At 47.9% G+C, this 18,668-nt stretch overlaps 1 protein-coding gene across 1 annotated transcript in view; it reads right to left on the bottom strand.

Annotated features, from left to right (window-relative positions):
* Positions 1 to 18,668, bottom strand: part of wdr11 (WD repeat domain 11) — a 44,930-nt gene that overhangs the window by 12,400 nt on the left and 13,862 nt on the right. Inside the window, exons 11-23 of the mRNA XM_049008288.1 lie at positions 15,400 to 15,484; positions 12,132 to 12,238; positions 8,556 to 8,631; positions 8,146 to 8,254; positions 7,171 to 7,292; positions 6,891 to 7,038; positions 5,970 to 6,076; positions 5,748 to 5,862; positions 4,491 to 4,662; positions 3,303 to 3,411; positions 2,490 to 2,552; positions 2,043 to 2,108; positions 1,031 to 1,214 (exon numbers count right to left, since the gene is read on the bottom strand). Of these exons, the coding sequence (XP_048864245.1) occupies positions 1,031 to 1,214; positions 2,043 to 2,108; positions 2,490 to 2,552; positions 3,303 to 3,411; positions 4,491 to 4,662; positions 5,748 to 5,862; positions 5,970 to 6,076; positions 6,891 to 7,038; positions 7,171 to 7,292; positions 8,146 to 8,254; positions 8,556 to 8,631; positions 12,132 to 12,238; positions 15,400 to 15,484 (1,463 nt within the window). The remainder of the gene's footprint in view (positions 1 to 1,030; positions 1,215 to 2,042; positions 2,109 to 2,489; positions 2,553 to 3,302; positions 3,412 to 4,490; positions 4,663 to 5,747; positions 5,863 to 5,969; positions 6,077 to 6,890; positions 7,039 to 7,170; positions 7,293 to 8,145; positions 8,255 to 8,555; positions 8,632 to 12,131; positions 12,239 to 15,399; positions 15,485 to 18,668) is intronic.

Raw genomic sequence — 18,668 nt, 5'->3', positions numbered from 1 at the left:
TATCTGGGACGACACGATCGAAACCCACTTATCGCAGCTAAAACATCACTCGTACAACTGAGATGTATCGCCTCGCTGAGAGGTGGGAGTAGAAATGCTAGCCAGGACTTTAAATCCACTATCTAAACAGCTTTAACCGCTGAAACTGCCAAGAAACATTATGGGGCAAACGATACAACAATTGAAGACGCTAAGCAAATCAAGACCCCGGACCCTAACGTTCTCCCTAATAATCGCTCTCTGTGTTGGCCTAGTAACTAAACAATCCAGGATCTCTCCATCTCGTGGCAGAGCCCTCAATTCACTAACCAACATCACTGCGACAGAAAGATCGATGCCTGCATTTAAATCACACCCCCGGCCCTTTAGATCAATGACCGAGGCTGAGATAAGCGCCATCCATTCACACAGTGCAAGCGCCCTGCTCCATTGCCCTTCGCAACGCGTGATGAATGGGCCTGACCCAAGGCTAAAGCCCATAAGATAAATAAAATGGTTTTCCTCTCTGTGCTCAAAGGTGTGAGGGAAACACAGGTACTAATGAAGCAGGTGACAAAGTGTGATGACAGCTGCAAGTCAAGAAGCGTGACCAAAGTCCTTGGCTTAGGATTGGGTTAACCAGCGGTCACACTTTCAGTTCAATCTGCTTCTGTTGTTTAATAAACTAAAATGTTAGATTTTATTTTTTTTTTTTAGTAAGAGCTGTCCTTATACACGCAATATGGGAATGGACTCTTCACTGCTTCCAGAGAGACATCGGCATATTTCGTATTTCCTTAAGCCAACTTTGTTGCAAAGCCGGGCTTTGAGTCAAAGCCTTTCTGAGGCTTTACGGAGAGAATTCCAGAGCTGAAAGCTTAGCTTGCCGTACTGGTCTCTGGAGTTCAGACGCACTATACTTTTGGGATTCGTACTTTCGCCCTGATACCTGAGATCTCCTTGGCAGACAGAGGGAGAGCGATAGCGATCAAGAGCGGCATGCACCGAGAAACATCCACAGTAGGAGGCCGGAGACCCTGCTGTGCCTCACCTGGAAGTAGGCACTCTCGCACAGTGTGTCCTGACAGATCTCCAGATGGCTCACCGGCGCCCCCTGAGAGCTCTCAGCCTGGCCGTCGCTGGAGGCAACACCCGCCTGGCGCTCTTGGGAGAAGGTCTGTAGGTAGTGGGCCGCCACCGTCCAGAACTGCAGGTCCGATTCATCCCCAAATAACCTAAGGTGTCCCGGGACAGACTGCAATGTGTTAACCACAGGCCGTCCCTCTGAGGACACCAAACCATTGGTGACATGCTACTCTACACAGGGACCATATATGACTAAGCTTTTCTACCAGGGGTACAAGGTAAGAACCCAACCAGTCATTCATGAAAACTAATAAACTTAAATAATAAAAACCAACAGTAAAAACATTTACAATAAATTATGACACACTGATATAACTGACACAATCCATGTTTGCAAGTATAACTTTACAATATAATTTAATTTTATTAAACTTAATATATTCAAATAGCATTTTCATCTGACCAGTAGGGGGTGCAATTACGCCCCTGGTGAAATCACCTATGACAGGAGCTAATATACAGCTAGAGTGATTAGAAAGACATGGGTGGTAGCAGGGGAGATGTTTTCTTATGACACGTCTGGAAAAACTATTTTGTGGTGATAAAGTGCTAAATTGTGAGGCAAGATAGCCTTCAAGAATGACCACAATAATTATACTCTCCTCCTAAACAATCCTCCATTCACGCTCTTGCTATTATGCATTGCCATGGATAAGACCTTCAGTTCAATGGCAGACATATCGCTGCCGATCTGGTTTCAGAAGTTCATTGTCCATCAACTTTTTGGAAAAGGCCATTAAGAAGCCCTCAGGGGTCAATATCCTCAACTCCAGGTGTGCTGGAAGAGCCATCACTTTCGCATTTCTGACCAGAGGAGTGATATTAAACCCACCCCCCGCAGGACGGCGGAGTACCACGCTGACCTATGTGCAGGGATAAAGCGGAGCAGCAGGAGACACGGAAAGTCGGAGACTCACCGCGACACAAGAAGGCATCGCTGAAGGACATTTAGCTGAGGAGCCTGCAGAACACTCTTGACATCACTAAAAAGCAAAAATCAATGCAAAGTTACATTCCAGCTTTGAAAACAACCAAAAATAGTGAATACACCAAGGAACACGACATCCCTTTTCCCGCTGCATGCCTGGTATATCAGGAACCTGCTCCAGCTGGGGGCTACTTCCAATGTTTGGCTACAGCACGTTAAGAAACCTCAAAACGGAAGGAGAAATAAAAAGCTAGGAGTGCATTTTATCCAACACTCCATCTAAACCCACGATCGCGTGGAACCGAAGCCCAGGGCGGCTTTAACTTGCAGATCTAAAGCTGCAATTAAGATGCCACCTGATTAGCTGAGCGCAGCTTGCTGCTACGTTACCGGGCTCTGCTCTTCCATGACGGACTGATCGAAGGTAAGAACTCACTTGGAGAGGGAGTTTAGTTGCTCCTGGATCAGGCCCTTAATTTCATCTTTTTCTGTATAATCCCTACAAAATTGGGAGGGAAGAAAGCTGTCATGAGATTAAATATATCAGAAGACACTCTGATGCACGGTTTTCCAAGGACAAAGCGCTCTGCGGAACACTGACGGCTTCCCTGTGATACCCTGACCCACTTATAAACCATTTCAGGAAGATTAGGGAAACCACTGATCACTGTCACTTTTGTTGTAGAACAGAAAATGTGGCCAATGAACTGATGAAGCCTTCCTCCTCACCTGAGCATCCTGAATTATCCAATAGGCATCGGCTATGTTCTCTTATTCAGCAACGATGGCTGTAACCCACCAGAACTGGGTCATTTAGCATACCATAATAAACAATGAGGGCCAGGGTTTTCCCAGACCAAGCCTGGTAGATCCCCTCAAGTGCCTAAATTAGGCATATGAAAATCAAGATGGTGGTGATTAGTAATGGCCAGATGAAGCCACATGAACCATTTTCTGTATTTTTTTTACTCCACTAGATGGTGCTTTTGGTTTGCTTTGGGCATTAACTGAGCCCTCTTTTGAAAAGAGAGCACCATCTAGTGGTGTCAGAAAGCACAGCAAATGGTTCACGAAGCTTAATTTGGCCATCACTAGTGGTGATGATGATGCCGTTGATGGGTGGAGGGGGGCTGTCCATCAAAACCAGCTGGAAGTAAAGGTGATTCAGGCCAGCCTGTCGATCTGAGATCGGGGAAGCCGGCAGACAGAGCAGGGACCTTACAGGAGGGAGCATAGAGAGAATACCTACACCTGGGTGATGTCCATGGTGAAGGAGCCAGACCAGGGCTGCAGCAGGAGGAAAGCCTTCAGAGTGAGGGCGGCCCGGGGGAGTAGGAGATATGGGCACCACACGGGGTCTGGATGACAGAGGTCAGAGAAGGAGATGAGGGACTGGGGAAATTCACACAGCCGGATTACACGCAGGTAGCTAGGCAGCTGGCTGTTAACTGCCATGTCAGCGACTCATAGCAAAGACTAGGATCAGTAAATAAATATTCATGAAGAGACAGGAATCGGATACAACTGTACAGACACAGATATATGAAATAAACTGATTGATGAATTGATGTATAAACAGGTCAATGCATATCAAGATACCTAGTAAAACTGAAAAAGAAATAAAATTTAAATTAAAAGAAATAAAAGTAAAAATGCTTAAAAAATAAAATACACATCAAGCTTAATACTACAAGGCAGACATCATATGTAGTGATAAAAAAAATTCTAGCATCCTTCTGGGTGACACATTATTAAAAACTTCTTGCAGTGTAGTAAAGCAGAGAAATGTTGTCTGTTGGCACAACAGGCAGAACAGCCCAGTAAAATGTGCTTCATCGTCTGAGAGGGCCGACAGTCCTTAATAAAAAATAAAGTCTTGTTTGACCTATAGGGCATTTAGTGTATAACACTTTATGTCTTGATTTTAAGGAACAGCCCAGTTTTTTGTCAATATCTGGGTTGATGTCATGAACCCTGTTTATCCAATTCCGTTTTCTGAATGTATGTATGCATTCAGGACAGGTGTGAGGTCAGATGCTTGTATCCAGTATTCCCCGATCCCAGAGATAAAGGCTGTTTTAGCTGTATGATCCACCTGTTTGTTGCCAGACTGCCCACTGTGCAGTGCAATCCAGCAAAAAAAAAAGGAATATAAAAGTTCTGGTTCCGTAACTACCATACTTTTTCAAAAATGTAAACCATCACGGGGCGAACAGTCTTCAAGGACTCAAGTGCCTGAAGGCAGGCTTTGGAGTGGTTGAAAATTATAAAGTTCTGTTAGCTGTGCTTTTTCGATATTTTCCAGCGCTAAAAGTAAAGCCAAGACCACGTGAAGGTGTGTTCTTGGTAGATCATACAGTTCTGCTGGGTCACTGCGTTGACTCCATCTATGAACGCCCCCCCTCCCTCTCGCTTGCTCCCCCACTCCACGTCTCACCTGTGAGGTCCTGCTCGTCCATCCGGTAGCTGGCTGACTTCATGGCCATCTCCAGCACCCGGATGCAGCCATCGTCCGACGCCAGCACCACCTTATCGGAGGTACACCAGTCGATGTCCAGGATGCGGTAGGTCACGTTGCGGCCGACCCTGAGGCTGCTGACCATCTGGACCTGGTTGGGGAGATGGAGGAGGGAGGTCACTAACCTCTCTAGCCTCTGAGGCATAGGTGAGGTTAGCAGGCTAATCTGTCACTCCCTGACAGATGGGAAAGGACGATGCGCTGTGGCCGACACCAACAGGCCCCGGGGACAAATGTGTCCATCCCATAATTTTGAATCACTTACAGAACTTTTTCCACCCAGTAAATATGTCATTCATTCATCACAGTACTGGAGAAAGTGTGAAAAGGACATTTAACCCTCTGGAGTCGACAGCATCATCGGCGATGCCGCATATCTTTCTCGTGTATTTCAGTTCATATCTCACTGAAATCTTCATGCAGATTTTGATGATCAGATATCTGGGATCAAAACAAACTGGCACCATTACTTACTATGTACATTTATAATGTTTCTGCAAGTGTTCCAAGCTGCATTTTGCAATGTCTGTAGTTTGATGTCAAATTACAAACTTCACATAAATCTTATGTCTTATGTATACATATTTACAAAGTACCCCAAGGTTAAGATGAATTTAATGCCAAAACAAATATATAAGAAATAATTTATTTGCCATGCATTAAGTTTATGATAGTGAATGAAATGTGTGACCATGCCCCAGTCAGTGAAAGTGTTTTCCCTACCCCTGGACCCCACAGGGTTAAACCAACCCTCAGGTTTGCTAATTTTACTTTAAAATGTGTTTTTTTACTTATTGGTCATTAACCCTCATTTTCAGAGCTGGTAACCTGAGCAAAGGGTGTCTTAAATACACGTCTATAGAAAAAAGGTCCACTTATGTAAACAAAGGTATACATCTGGACACTTTGCAGGAATGAAACACAGCCAAACCACTTAGGCCTACTTCTAACTGAGAAATGACTTTTAATAAGCGGAACTGGACCTCAAACTACCGTCTTGTGTGTGCTTAGCTGCATAAAGACCCTAAGAAATGGTCCCTATGGACAACGGCAACGGTTACAAATGTCACACAGCAGCGTTCCTCTCAGAAACACGCTCCCGCATAAGCAAACAAAATCAAACATTCAGGAAGGACAAGCAAATTCTCACTTGGATTCCCAGAAATTCTCACCCACCTCTTTGGTGTCCCACACCTCGGCCCCATCTGTGTACATGACCAGCAGCTTCTGGTTGCCCTTGCCTGGGGCAAAGCGGATCTTCTTCACCCAGCCCCGGTGCGTGGGAATCCCCCTGATGGCAAACAGACAAGCGTTGCTAAGTGCAAATATGGAGATGTGCACCGGAACCCAGCAGACCGACGCTATGGACTCATCCCCACACCCCGACCTTAGCCTCACCTGGACAAACGGGCTTTCAGATCCCAGAAGTTGAGGTTCCCGTCAACGTCGCCCAGTACCAGGGTGTCCCCCTTCCAAGCGATGCAGGCGATGCTACCCATACTGCCCTGCAGCACAGAGAACGATGTCACAATTATCAAAGGCAACAGAGGGGAATGAATTCAATTAACGTAACAGTGGCAGAGGGCACAGCAGGAAACAGGGAGGGAAACGATTTCCTGTCTGAAAACCTGCAGCGTCCATGTAGGGAGAGGCTAAGGGACAGAGGAATGCTATTGTAACGGGGTGGGGCGGGGCGGGGGGGCTGTCCGAAAGTCAGGCGAAGGGGGGGCCACAAGGTGGCCGCTCTCTCTCATATTCCCAACCGGAGTGTGAACAGATAGCCTTAATAAATGAGCTGCATCCCATTGCCCCCGGCAACAGCAACCCTTCCGGCACGTTCCCAATTTCCCCATCGCACCATCTGCTCTGTGAGCAGCACTACCGTTTCCTGTTAGAGGCTAATGGTCTTAAGTATATAACCCCCCCCCCCAACCCCAACCAACCTAAGATAACTAAAGATGAAAGTGAGTGTAATTTAAAGGGGAGGTGGAGAAAAACAGCCCCATGCTAGATAAAAAAAAAAAAATGGACGTAGGGTACAGATTATTCAGCCAGCGGAGGAGGGAGCGCGTGTCTGGGCTGCATTTGATTCCATCCAACTTTTGGGGGGGGGGGGGGATGCACCCACATAGACTGTCAACATAACGAGATCAGCGGGATGCAGGACAAGAGCCAGACACACAATTACTGAGAACACAAACTCTGCTGAGTAAAGGCCGCATGTGTGATCACGTCCCCCACATCTCCGTGTTTATCTCCAAACATTGTCTTCTCTCCCCTCATCTGGTGGGGGTGGGGGAGCCGAGACAGCGCACTCACGTCGGGCGGTATGCGAGCGCCGTCCTTCACCGAGTTCCCCTCCACGGTGATGTGGTACACCTGACCGTCAGTGTCGGTGAACACAAAATGCTCGCGAGCGGAGATGCCTTGGCTTAGCTCCGACTTGCTCTCCGCGTCCTGCAGCAGGCTGGGGGGGTTTGGGGGGGACAGGACGGACACCGGATGTTACTGCGGGTGATTACGGCCAGTCCAGCAGTATTACCCAGCTGGCTCTCCATCAGCGCCAAACGTTAGTGACCTCTGACCCTTGACCCCTGACCTTATGACTGAGGATTCCACGCTGCTCTGCTCCGCGTCAGACACAGTCTGTCTGGCCATGGCTTCCCGGGCTGCCAGCTGCTTCTTCTTGAGACTTTTCAGGTTGTGAGAAGGTGACCATTCCTGCACACAGGTGCGTGACGCAGATCATAAACATGCACAGAACACAAATCACCCTGTTCTTCCATATTCATCTGCTGCCCCCTTCTGCAGTATCACATAAGTGTCTAGCTCTGCTCTCTGACCTGGGTGAGGGCAGTGGGATACTTGACTTCATGCTCACTCTAAGGTTAGGAACCATTCACATTGGCAGCATAATCAATATGAAGATCAACAACATGGCGAGAGTACTGCATTATTAACACCGCTGGTCATATTATATGCGCTGCTTCGGTTTTAAAAACCAAAATAAAAACGGCCCGTTTGGAAATACTGCGACGCTTTGGGGAGAATAATAAATATGTTGCCTGTAACTGAATTTCTCTGAATAAATTCTTAACTTTCTGCTGGCGTAAGCAAGCCTGCCAGTTAAAAATAAAAAATATTCACGCTATGAAAGGAAACTGGCAAATGAATACAAACTGGTGGTAGCCACGAAGGGCGTCGGGATTTGGGAGGGCCTTTCTGGACGTGTGGGGGAGAGCATTTACCCACACTGTTGGGGGGGGGGGGGAGTGGAGAACGGGTGATTGAGTGGAGCAAGTCAATAAATGTGCGTGTCTGTGCTTTAGAAAGGAATTCTCTGTTATTAAGATGTGTGGATTGTTCCACCTTAAGAGGGACAACAAAAGCAGGGAAAGAACATAAGTGTCCTGTGTAAGACCCAAGAGAACTATACTGTAAATAATCATAATGCAAGTGTCTGCTTGTTACCAGGTTTCTGCTGATCAGGAATCGGTAATTAGTAGGGAGAGTAGGCGTGGGAAGCGGCTGGCAGCGATGAGTGTGCGTCTGTGTGCCCGGATCGCACTCCTACCAGCGCCGTGACGGTGGGGAAGTTCTTGGCCATCTCGCGCAGCAGCGTGCCCGTCCTCACGTCCCACAGCTCCAGGGGCTTCTCCTTAAACACCACCACCAGGTACTGCCTGGGGGAGGGGGACCATACACCTAAACACCACCCCAAGACTTCATGGGACACGCAAAACGGAAGCTTTGGAAAAGGCAAAATATTGAACTCAAAGCACAGGGACCCCACATGAACTTCATTAGGTCTGTTTTGGGTTCTGCCCTCAGTAAGGCATCATCTCAGCATTTCCCTCCCCATTCTTCTTCCCAGAAAACTGAGACACAGCTCTGGACATTATAAAAAGCGAGACGACAGAGACGCCGTACCAGCAGTAAACAGTGGTATGCGCTGCATTTATAATCCCCGTCATGGATACTCACTTCAGGTGGGACACTTTAATCATCTCAATAGGCGGCTCATCATTCCCCCGCTCGCCTCGGAAAGCGAACATCCTTCCTGAAAAAGAGGGGTAAGGGGTTTCATTAAGGGGACAGTAATCATGGACTCTGCTCTTGGACTCTGTATGATAAAAGGAGGAACACCACCTTTCCAAAGCTCTGACCTAAATTCCAGCTCAAAAGCCTCCTGACAGTCTATTAAGCTTGAAGCTGTCCCTCTCCTCCTAAAATGCCTACCCCGCACTCGCCCTGCTGGGGAAGACGTCCAATGGGACGGCTTTCCGCCATCTGCTTCTGCGAGGATGTGACACGATCCCAAGCAGCACATTTGAGACAGAGAAGCACATGAAATGAGCGAGAGTCTTTCCAGGGGGTCCTTCGAATGCAGGGGCTATTTTTTTTTTATGGTCATTCACCTCGAGGATCTTGAATGTTCCATCTAGCACATGGCGACATCGGTAGCCCCTCCAGAAAGCTCTGGAGACCAGCAGTAGGGTAACGGCTTCATTTAATGATCATTTACCCAGAAGAGTATGCATGATCACCAAATATCCAAGCCTTCTCTCTTCTGTAATATCTTTGCCACTCTACCATATCTCATCTCCAGACTAGCTCCTTGAATACCGAGCCGTTAATCATCTATGGCAGATAAGGGGGAACTCAACAGCAAGCCATCCACACATAAATACCCAGTGACACAGTGAGTGGTCGCAGGAACAGGCCACCTGCTCGCGTGGTGCCCGCAATTCCTCCCACAATGCAAAGGGAACCCAGGAATATGACATCACCCCGGTGTGTTTGTGTGAGCATGTGTGTGCCTGTAAGCTGTACCTTACCTTCCTCCTCGTGCTCCTCCAGATGTAATTAACCTAATAATATTTATAATAATAAATGAATATCTATGCCCATTCCAGTAATTTCTTACTGAAATGGTTTACAGAATGTAAAATCATGAGGATATAAGGCTCTTTAGATGGCCCTGTTCCCGAATCACGCCTGTCTCCAACAGCCTACACAGATTCTATTCTGAGGTGCTGGACTGCTGTCCTCAGGGAGTAACAATCACCAAAGGTAAATTAATAATTACGAAGAAGGCAAACAGCCTGAAATTGATCCCGAAGCGGCCATACTGACAGAGCAGGCTGAGGATACGGTGGACAGACACGTGGTTAAAGGGCGGAACCGGAGCTGTCAGTCTAGCTTGCTCGGATTGGGTAGGGGCTCCCTGTGGCCCCGTCCCATCCAGTGCTTGCACCATTTAGCCTTGCTACAGTTCCCAACTGCCAGATTATATTCCCTCGAACTGCCTCATGCTGTCAGGGAAGTGCTGTAATGAGAGTTTATGGCTGAATTCTGCCATAGCCCATCCGTCGTCCCAACTAGAGGGCTCGCCTTGCCTCGCCCCGTCTAACACCAGCACATGCACAGACACATGCGTGCACACGAGACACGCCAACTCTGACCTCGTTTCACTCATGGGCATCGGCAGGTGAGCGCCGCTTATGTAACCGGCCGCCGTCCACGTGGGAAAATTCATCACCTCCCTCTCGTTTCTTGGCAATGAGTCACGCGCTGACGTCCTGCCAACAGGGCTGACAGACCGCAGCGACGCACATTAGCCACGCGATGGCTCGAAGACAAAAGCAAGGCGCGGTGATTACGTGCGGCAATTAGTTTACCGCGCTTAACGTGTAACGTTCAAGGGAAGGCGTTGCTGCAACAATGCAAGAAGTTAACAAGCTTGCTGGGCGCTGCCTCTAGAATCATCTCCCAGGACCTGATTCCCTTCTGTCTCCTTTGTGTTTAAATTTAATGAGCTCTCACATCGCAGGTGGGCCTCTCCTAGGCTTGCCGTTCACGTATGTGAACACGCGTGTAGACAGACACATGCAGAAGCACATGTAGACACCCCTCCACTAGTTTTGAAGGCCATCACCCATCACCGTCTAGGGGTGCTATGGTGCGTCATTATTCCCATGCATTCACTGATCTCCAATTACAGGCTTTTCAGCTTAACGTGTTTCCCACAGATGGTGACCAAGGTCACAAGTCTAAACCCCCCCCCCCCCCCCCCCCCCCATAATTCTTTTGGTTTCTATTGGTTCCCCAAATGATGTCAAAAATGAAAGGAGGGATATAAACAACCACTGCTACCCGAATGAAGGCAAAGAGCGAAACACAGTGTATATGCAGTACTACACTACTTTTGAGAGTGACAGGCACAGAGACACATTAGCGGACCGTCCGCGGGGTCCTGGCTATCCATCCAACAGCCATTCGCTCCTTCTGAAGCTCCATCAGTAAAACTCGTTCATTTATGGAGGCTTGCTTGATTAATAATAAGTCATAAAAAAATATGTCTCGATCTTTTATTGCTTTGGGTGGAGGCCAGTTATTCTCCGGTAGCGAAACTGGAAGTAGCCAGAGGAAGACGGAAAGTAAAATAATGCCGCATCTTTCCAGCTGACTAAGCTGCCGCTGTGATGGACTGTCCTCCGAGGCAAAGGGCAGGACTATGACTGGACTTGGGTGGCTGGGTGTGGGGGGGGGTGGGTTCTGGAATGGGGGGCTTATTACTGATTTTATGTTTTTCAGTTACTTGGTGAGGGATTTGAGGGATGTAGGGTGCTATTCATGACCACAACGCTATTACCCACACGGTCCCTACCACTGATACCCCGTAAAACCGCAGCCTGTCTCACCCGCTTATGACTGTTCAGTAACGACCAGCCTCAGTATAACTAATAACTCTGTCGACTAGCCTCCCTTGGCTACTCCCTCCGTCTCGACACAAAGTCACCCCCCTGCTTTCACTCCGACACGCGCCAGCAATTCGAAGTGCCATTTCAGTGCGGCTCCAGGAGCCAAAGGCATGGTTAATAGATCCTACACAAAATCTAAAGACTGAAAACGCGGGATCTTCATAAGGTCGGATAAGAGGCACAGTGTAGCTGGTACATGGTAAAAAAAAACGGGTGGATAAACATCTAATAGCGGGTGGCCATGTTATAGATGTCTGAGGCCACATGTTCTGTTATAAACATGTGCAACACATGCAGATCTCATGTGGACAGTGGGTTCTGCAGGGTGTGTGGTCTGACCTGCAGCGAGTGGTATTTAATGGGGCCAGTCTGCCATGTATGTTGTGTAACGCTGTACTTGATTAGTGATCGAGGAAGAGAGATGGATAGTAGCCTGGACTGGTAGTCGTTGAAGGAACGAGATCGACTGGATGGCAGCAAAGAATAGTAATAATAGAAGTAAATCTACCACTAGATTTATGTGTCATCTTGGAATCGCTCGGTCTCTGTTGGTTTGACCCAAAAGAAATACTGAGGGACGAAACAGTAAAGCAAGCGTCAGGATAACCAGCGACTGGATCGTTCTGCAGGGAGGACAAATTTGGTCCCACACAAAACAGCATCGTAAGCTGATATGCTCACTTACAATCCATCCATCCATTTGATCATTTCACACAACAAGTTATCGGTTCATTCAGTTTATGGTCATCAGCACAATCAATTCAATACACAGAGAGAGACGAGGTCAGTGCTTCACCTGTGGGCAGGTGCGTGTGCTGAAGCTCATTGCGCACCAGGCCCAAGTTGTTGGGGGCAGAGGTGGCGAAGGACAAGAAGCTGCTGAGACTGACCCACTCGATCCCCCTGGGGAAACAGACACACATAGACACAATATTTGAGTGTCACGGCTCCTGGGAAAGACAAAGGCCTCCCAGCATGCATTGAGGCTCCAGAGAAAAGCTGCCGACGGTCCAATCAGGCAAGAAGAATGCTGACAGTGGATGGGCACCGCTGGGAGAACTGATCGGCCGTGGGGCCAATAGGGATGTCACACCCGTTGGGTCACAGTGAAGATAGCGAGCAGAGGCAGGATGGGAGGTGTAACATGACCTGTGATGATACGTGGCCCATCTGCCAGGAATTGGCATTGGTGGGACAGCATGTGGACGAAAAAGGTGCCCCACAGAGGATCAGATAGAGTTTCACTCTGAAGGCAGAACTACTGTCAAAAGAAATCATCAAACATTTAAATAAAGGGACCGTTCACTAGCCCACATTACTGACTGACGTACCGTCTAATAGGTCTCCAACCATTTAATTCTTCTTCCCAGTTTCTGCTGGGAAAACTTTTCTTAAACGAATGAGGCATAGTATCCGTCATGATTAATTTGATAGATGGTGCATAATGATCTCTATTAACCTGAAGCGCCCAGGCTTTATCTGGAGAGATTTCACGCGAATCGCAGGCACGGCTAAAGGCTACAGATTAGCAGCCACTGAGAGAATACAGAGGAGCTTACAGACCAGGAAGGGAGAAGGGAGTGGAAGGGGGGCTGCAGGGGGGCGACGGGGGAGCAGCAGGGGGTGACGGGACGGCTACAAGGGGGCGACGGGGGAGCAGCAGGCGGGGTATGGGAGGACAAAGCATGTTAGCATTAGGTGGCACTTAAAATGTGGGCCAGCTAAAGCATGCACAGCAGAAGGGCTAATTAGCAGGGCTTCAGGAAGCATGTGTGAGATGACCTGTTCAATTTCACCATTGGGTGTCAGGGGAGGCTGAGGCTCTTGGTGGGGGTGTGTGTCTATCTCTGTGTGAAGTGGGGGAGTCCAATAACACAGTGACAGGGCCGGTCGATGGCCTGCTGTGAATGGAACTGGGGGGGGAGAGGGGGGATCTGTAGGGAGGCGAACCGAGGGGGGGGGGGGTCTGTGGAAATGCTGCTAGAGAGAGCTGAAAGTGTGAGAGAGAAAGAGGGGGGAGGGGGCGTGAACAAAAGTAGGGGTGAGACAGGCGAGAGGGAGGATGAGGACTGAAGGAAAGGCAGGAGTCGGGGTGGGGGTGGGGGGGGGGGGGGGACAATTCTTAATATCATTCACACTCGAGCTACAGAGACTGTGAGAAGCCGGAAGGCGAGCGAATGCTTCCAGAATGCTGGATGGAGAAGCACCTGAGCAGGGATGAAAAGGAGGGATGTGAGTGAAGCCAGGGAGGGGGCCACGAGATGGGGGGGGTGAAGGGATGCGGGGGCAGTCATTAATATTATACCCAGTCATAGCTATACAGTCACCGCTTCTCAACACACACACACACACACACACCCAAACACACACACACACACACACACACACACACACACACACACACACACACACACACACAGTGCAGTTTAGTTGGGAAAGAAGTGAAAGGGGGAGAAAACTCTAGCCGTAGCTCCAGCCCCAGACTCTGCCTTCATTAACAGCTAACAGCCTCCTGCTTATGACTGCAGAAGGAAGGAGCTGCAGGTTTACAGGAGCACAGTGACATAAAGGCCGGCACCATCACAGACTCCAGGCTTAAAGTCTTCTTGGACGCACAAACCTTCAGATGAATTGTGCATGCAGGAAACACCTTGTGTAATGAGTAACTTCTGTAATTAAAGGCCGACCCGACCCTTGGAAAACAGAGGGCCGGCTCCATTATCCCCGATCAATCTGTAAATTGCTTAATTGATCACATTTCCTGCTTAATGGATCACAGTGAAATTGTTCTGAATGAACCAGCTAACAGCTTCTGGGGCCACACTGGCCATCACACCCACATCCCAGAATGCCAGGGGCTGACTGAGGAGCCCAGAACAGCAAAGCAAGAACACGCAGGGGAACCAGCTTTTAGCTTCCTTTATCTTTGCATTTTCCGTGTTTCCGTGGCGACGGAATGCTAATCCGGCATGATGGAAATCGAACCCACATCCTCACTGCAGGAATTGTTAGGTCAAATACTGGGTTCAATTACATGTCTAATATAACCTGCATATCCGTAATACCCATACTTATTAAATTTTATATCTTCAGAGACAAGATGCATGTACACTTGAAAGCTAACCACTTGTTATTAGAAATAAGAGAGACTGATACTAACAAAAGGGAAGAAAATGAGACTGAAAGGATTAAGCATGAATCCCGTCTTCCTCCCTTTCTTTCAACAGCCCTTTGTGGCAGCTGATGGTCCCAGAGACACAATCGATGCCTCCTACCCGCACAGACGTGTGCTAATGCACACAGCGTGGCTGGGGGAACAGGGAGGACCCAAGCATGAAGCATTAGCATAGCATTAGCACTCTGATTTAAGTCCACCATTGGTGTGAATGCATTATGTTACATAAAGGGGGCAGCGTTCTGGTGCTTTAAAAGAGTTTCTGCTAGAGATCAGGAACCGAAATGGATGATTAAAAAGAAAAAAAAAAGTTATTACTTCTGAGCACTGCATCAAGCAATATGCTACTGGACTAGAAGGTTGAGAAACTCAATGCTGTGACTTACATTTACTATTAATATATTATTTATTTAGCAGTGCTATTGTTAGGGGTAATTTACAAGAAAGTTGCCTCAGGAAACAGCAGAGACATCTGTCCGAGTGACATGTAAATTTAGAGTCACCTGACACTAAAATGAGCTGCAAACCTGCCCCGTCAATAAGCCTCCCCCCAGCCGCCCCCCGGTACTGAAACAACGTTTTGACGGCGGGTGACAGGAAGACATGAGATGGGCTTGCGAGGAAGGGCTATGAGAGAGAGGGAGGCCGCATGCCGACCGTTATCTACTACACCATCCTTTAGACTACACCATCCGTTCTCATAATGTCACGTCTTGGCAGCTGTCGGCTCAGCTGAAATGGATGTAAATGGATGTTAGATTTCAAGACGAGAATTACGAACACGGCCGTAAATATCAAATTTGTACAGGATAACCAGACTTGACGTGAAGGCGCTAGTCACTGGCGCAGGAGGCACCTAGGCGGCCACTGGGAGTGTGTCTGCTCTCACCTGACTTCGCAGGAGTGGCTGCTCAGCTCTTTGTGGAGAAGGCCGCTGGTCAGGTTGTAGATGAGCACTGAGCCGTTGCTCGTACCTGAAGGAAAGGCAGACAAATGATATTTAACCGCTTCCTGTTTCAAGTTACTCTGAGCATCGAGGCTTTTAACCTGCTCAGTCTGGCCGGCTGGCCATGGTCCTGGCCAACGCCCCAGCTCTGCCGAAGCTACCCCCCAACCCCCCAAGCATTTCCCCATTTAAAGGGCCGCACGACGGATCAAAGAATTAGGAGGCTGCGAAAATGGTCTCTCCAAAAGCATACCAATAAAAGCAGTGGTCTCTCCAAAAGCAGACCAATAATAGCAGTGGTCTCTCCAAAAGCAGACCAATAATAGCAGTGGTCTCTCAAAAAGCAGACCAATAATAGCAGTGGTCTCTCCAAAAGCAGACCAATAATAGCAGTGGTCTCTCCAAAAGCAGACCAATAAGGTGATTATCAGCCTTTCAACTTCAGAGATCTCTGAAGTGCACCATAAAAGCCCATTCTCATTCAGAAGCAAATCCGCCTTACCGTGCACCACCTCACAATAAATAGCTCTCCTTACTAAGAGCTAATTGCTCATTAGCATAAAATCTTACCCAAAAAAACATACCCTATGATACTGCTCAGGATAAGTACCTCATCGGGGGCAGAACAGAAGAGCCTCTGGATTCGAATCAGCAATTAAAGGACCATTAACGGCTAAGCTACTTCCTGGCACGCGTGTGACATTCTGTGCTGCTGCTGGGGATGCTAAAGGTCGCATTCCCTCGATTCTGCACAGCTGGTGCTGCAAACTCAGACGGGACACAGCTAAACTGCAGTCGCACCCCTCTGCCTCCAGGGTGCGTCACAGGTGGAGAGTTCAAAGAGGCACCGAACACTGGGAAATAATATTTTGGATCGCCTGCGCAGCTGTAAATGTACACAGTTAATTGTCTAATTTGACCAATTAGGCCATCAGGGACAGGCTGAGAATCGATAACCATATGGCTTTCTGGGGTATGGCATCCCCACACAATCTGCTCTCTAAATGCACAAACAAAGTAAAAGGAGGACTTGCTGTAGCACCAGTGGATAATAAGCCGTGTATAAATGCACACACACACACTGCGCTAATGACTCTCGAGGGAAAATAAGACCATATCTGAATATGAAGGATGAGGTAATAGGATTTAAAGCAGATTTGTAGTAATACTATATTACCTACAAAACTCGCTCTCTCTCTGTCTGTCTCCCCATCTTTCCAGATATGCCCCATTGAGCCCCGCAACCCCGTAACAGGCAGGCTCTTCCCAGCCCTGCGCTACACCTGGCTGCACAGCTGGGGGGCACTGCTCAGATCAGAGGTGGGGGGGTGAGGCTCCGCTGCAGTCAAACCCACGTGACGTCTGGGTTGTCAGTCACCATGATACTGCTGGTTGCACCCAAGAGCTACTTAATACACATCTATAAGGGTTCTTGTATTAAGCTCTTGTCCTCTTTTCTCTCGCCTCCAGATTCGTCCTAGATCCAGTAAGTTTTCTCTGTTCTGGGAAATCCCAACCCACGGGGCGTCTCCTGAGACCATCTTACCAACACCACTATGATTCTTTGTCATTTTGGGCACCAGTACAATCTGCAACAGTGCTGATGGAATCGGACAGAACTGGCCAGAACCAGACAGAACCGGTCGGCGACAGACATCATTCCCCCATCACTACAGCACCCGGCTTCCCCTTCTGGACACGAGAGGACCTGTCCTGTCTCTTTCTGCAGTATTTTCCTGATTAAAAAATAATCGGGGGGGGGCATACATGTATATCAGGGCACTGCAATGGTGCTCCACAAACATGGCATCAGGGAGCACAGAGTAGGAAGGTGATGAATGCTGCCTAAAACCAGTTTTAACCAGTAAATCCCGTTAGTGTCAAAGAAAGGGGCACAGACCCAGGGGACAGGAAGGCTGATATTGAAGACTAACTTAAACAATCAAACAGAGACAAGCTGGTACATGAAAACAGACGTCTACATAGAGAGAGTAGACTGGGAATCAGCAACTTAGGGGAGACGCCATTTACAGTAATTGAAGGCGGCACAAAATAAGATTTTTGCAGGAATGTTTGATTGCGTTCTTTGCACAGCAGGTAACTAAGAATAAGCTAGTTGCACAGAAACAATGGAAAATCACATATAGCTTAATTAATCTGACAGGCATTTCTATATTACTGAGAGTAAAAAAGCAGGAAAGCATGCTGACAATGTTTTCATTTATATGCTGTACCACATAAATCAATTTCAAGGCAAAATGTCACCGCAGTGCCATGGCCAGCTTTCTGTATGAGGTCAGAGGGCTTCTGCACCAACGGCCTTCACAGATTCCATTCATAAACATATCCACCTCTCCCTGACTGCATTAAAATGTGTATGAGATTGAGCTGTCAGGGCCGAACTCCAACAGACCCTGTAAACACGGGATGTCAAAGGGGGAGGGGGAGGGGCAGACTGACCGCCGAAGAAAGAATAGCCCTCTATCATAGCGGGGGGGGGGGGGGTAGCAGTGACAGTTATCGACTCACAGCTGGAAAAATGTTTACGGGGGACGGGGAAAGAGAAAGAGAGAGAGAGACAGGGAGGAAAGGGGGAAAGAGAGAGAGAGACAGGGAGAGAGAGAGAGAGACAAGGAGAGAGAGAGAGAGAAACAGGGAGAGAGAGAGAGAGAGAGAGTGACAGGGAGAGTGAGACAGGGAGAGAGAGTTCGTCAGGACAGCCCAGTGATGAGTTTACTCCTGGTCTGAGTAAAATCCACCAGCATTTAATTAATGTGTCTAATCTATATTTTGGAATTAAATATTGATCTCAAAATTTAGTAAAATGTAACCTTAACCACAGAATATATTACTGTTAGGTTAAAACGTTTTATTCCACATTATCAAAAGAACACTGGCATTAAACTAAACTTTCTGCGGTATATTTCTGAATTTCATTCCGAATGTAAAAATCCCTGGTAATAACAATAGTGAAAGCAAATTTCAATTAAGAAAATACAGACAGCACTCCAGGATCAGATAGTCATTTGGGGGCAGCATTCATGCCAGACTCAGCGAAGGTATTATCAACATACTGGTCGCCAGTCATGCATTCAGGGCCGCCGATCCCAGAATAAAACATGGCTCCAGAACATAAAGGTGTCAGCAGGTACCTTCCCCACACTCAGTAAAGTTAAATTTATAATGGAAACCATCCCTATGAGAAACCTATG

This window comes from Brienomyrus brachyistius, chromosome 3 (genome assembly GCF_023856365.1).
Source record: "Brienomyrus brachyistius isolate T26 chromosome 3, BBRACH_0.4, whole genome shotgun sequence".
Lineage (NCBI taxonomy): Eukaryota > Metazoa > Chordata > Actinopteri > Osteoglossiformes > Mormyridae > Brienomyrus > Brienomyrus brachyistius.
The sequence above is the reverse complement of the archived record's forward strand: the minus strand, read 5'-3'. Positions and strand labels throughout refer to the sequence as shown.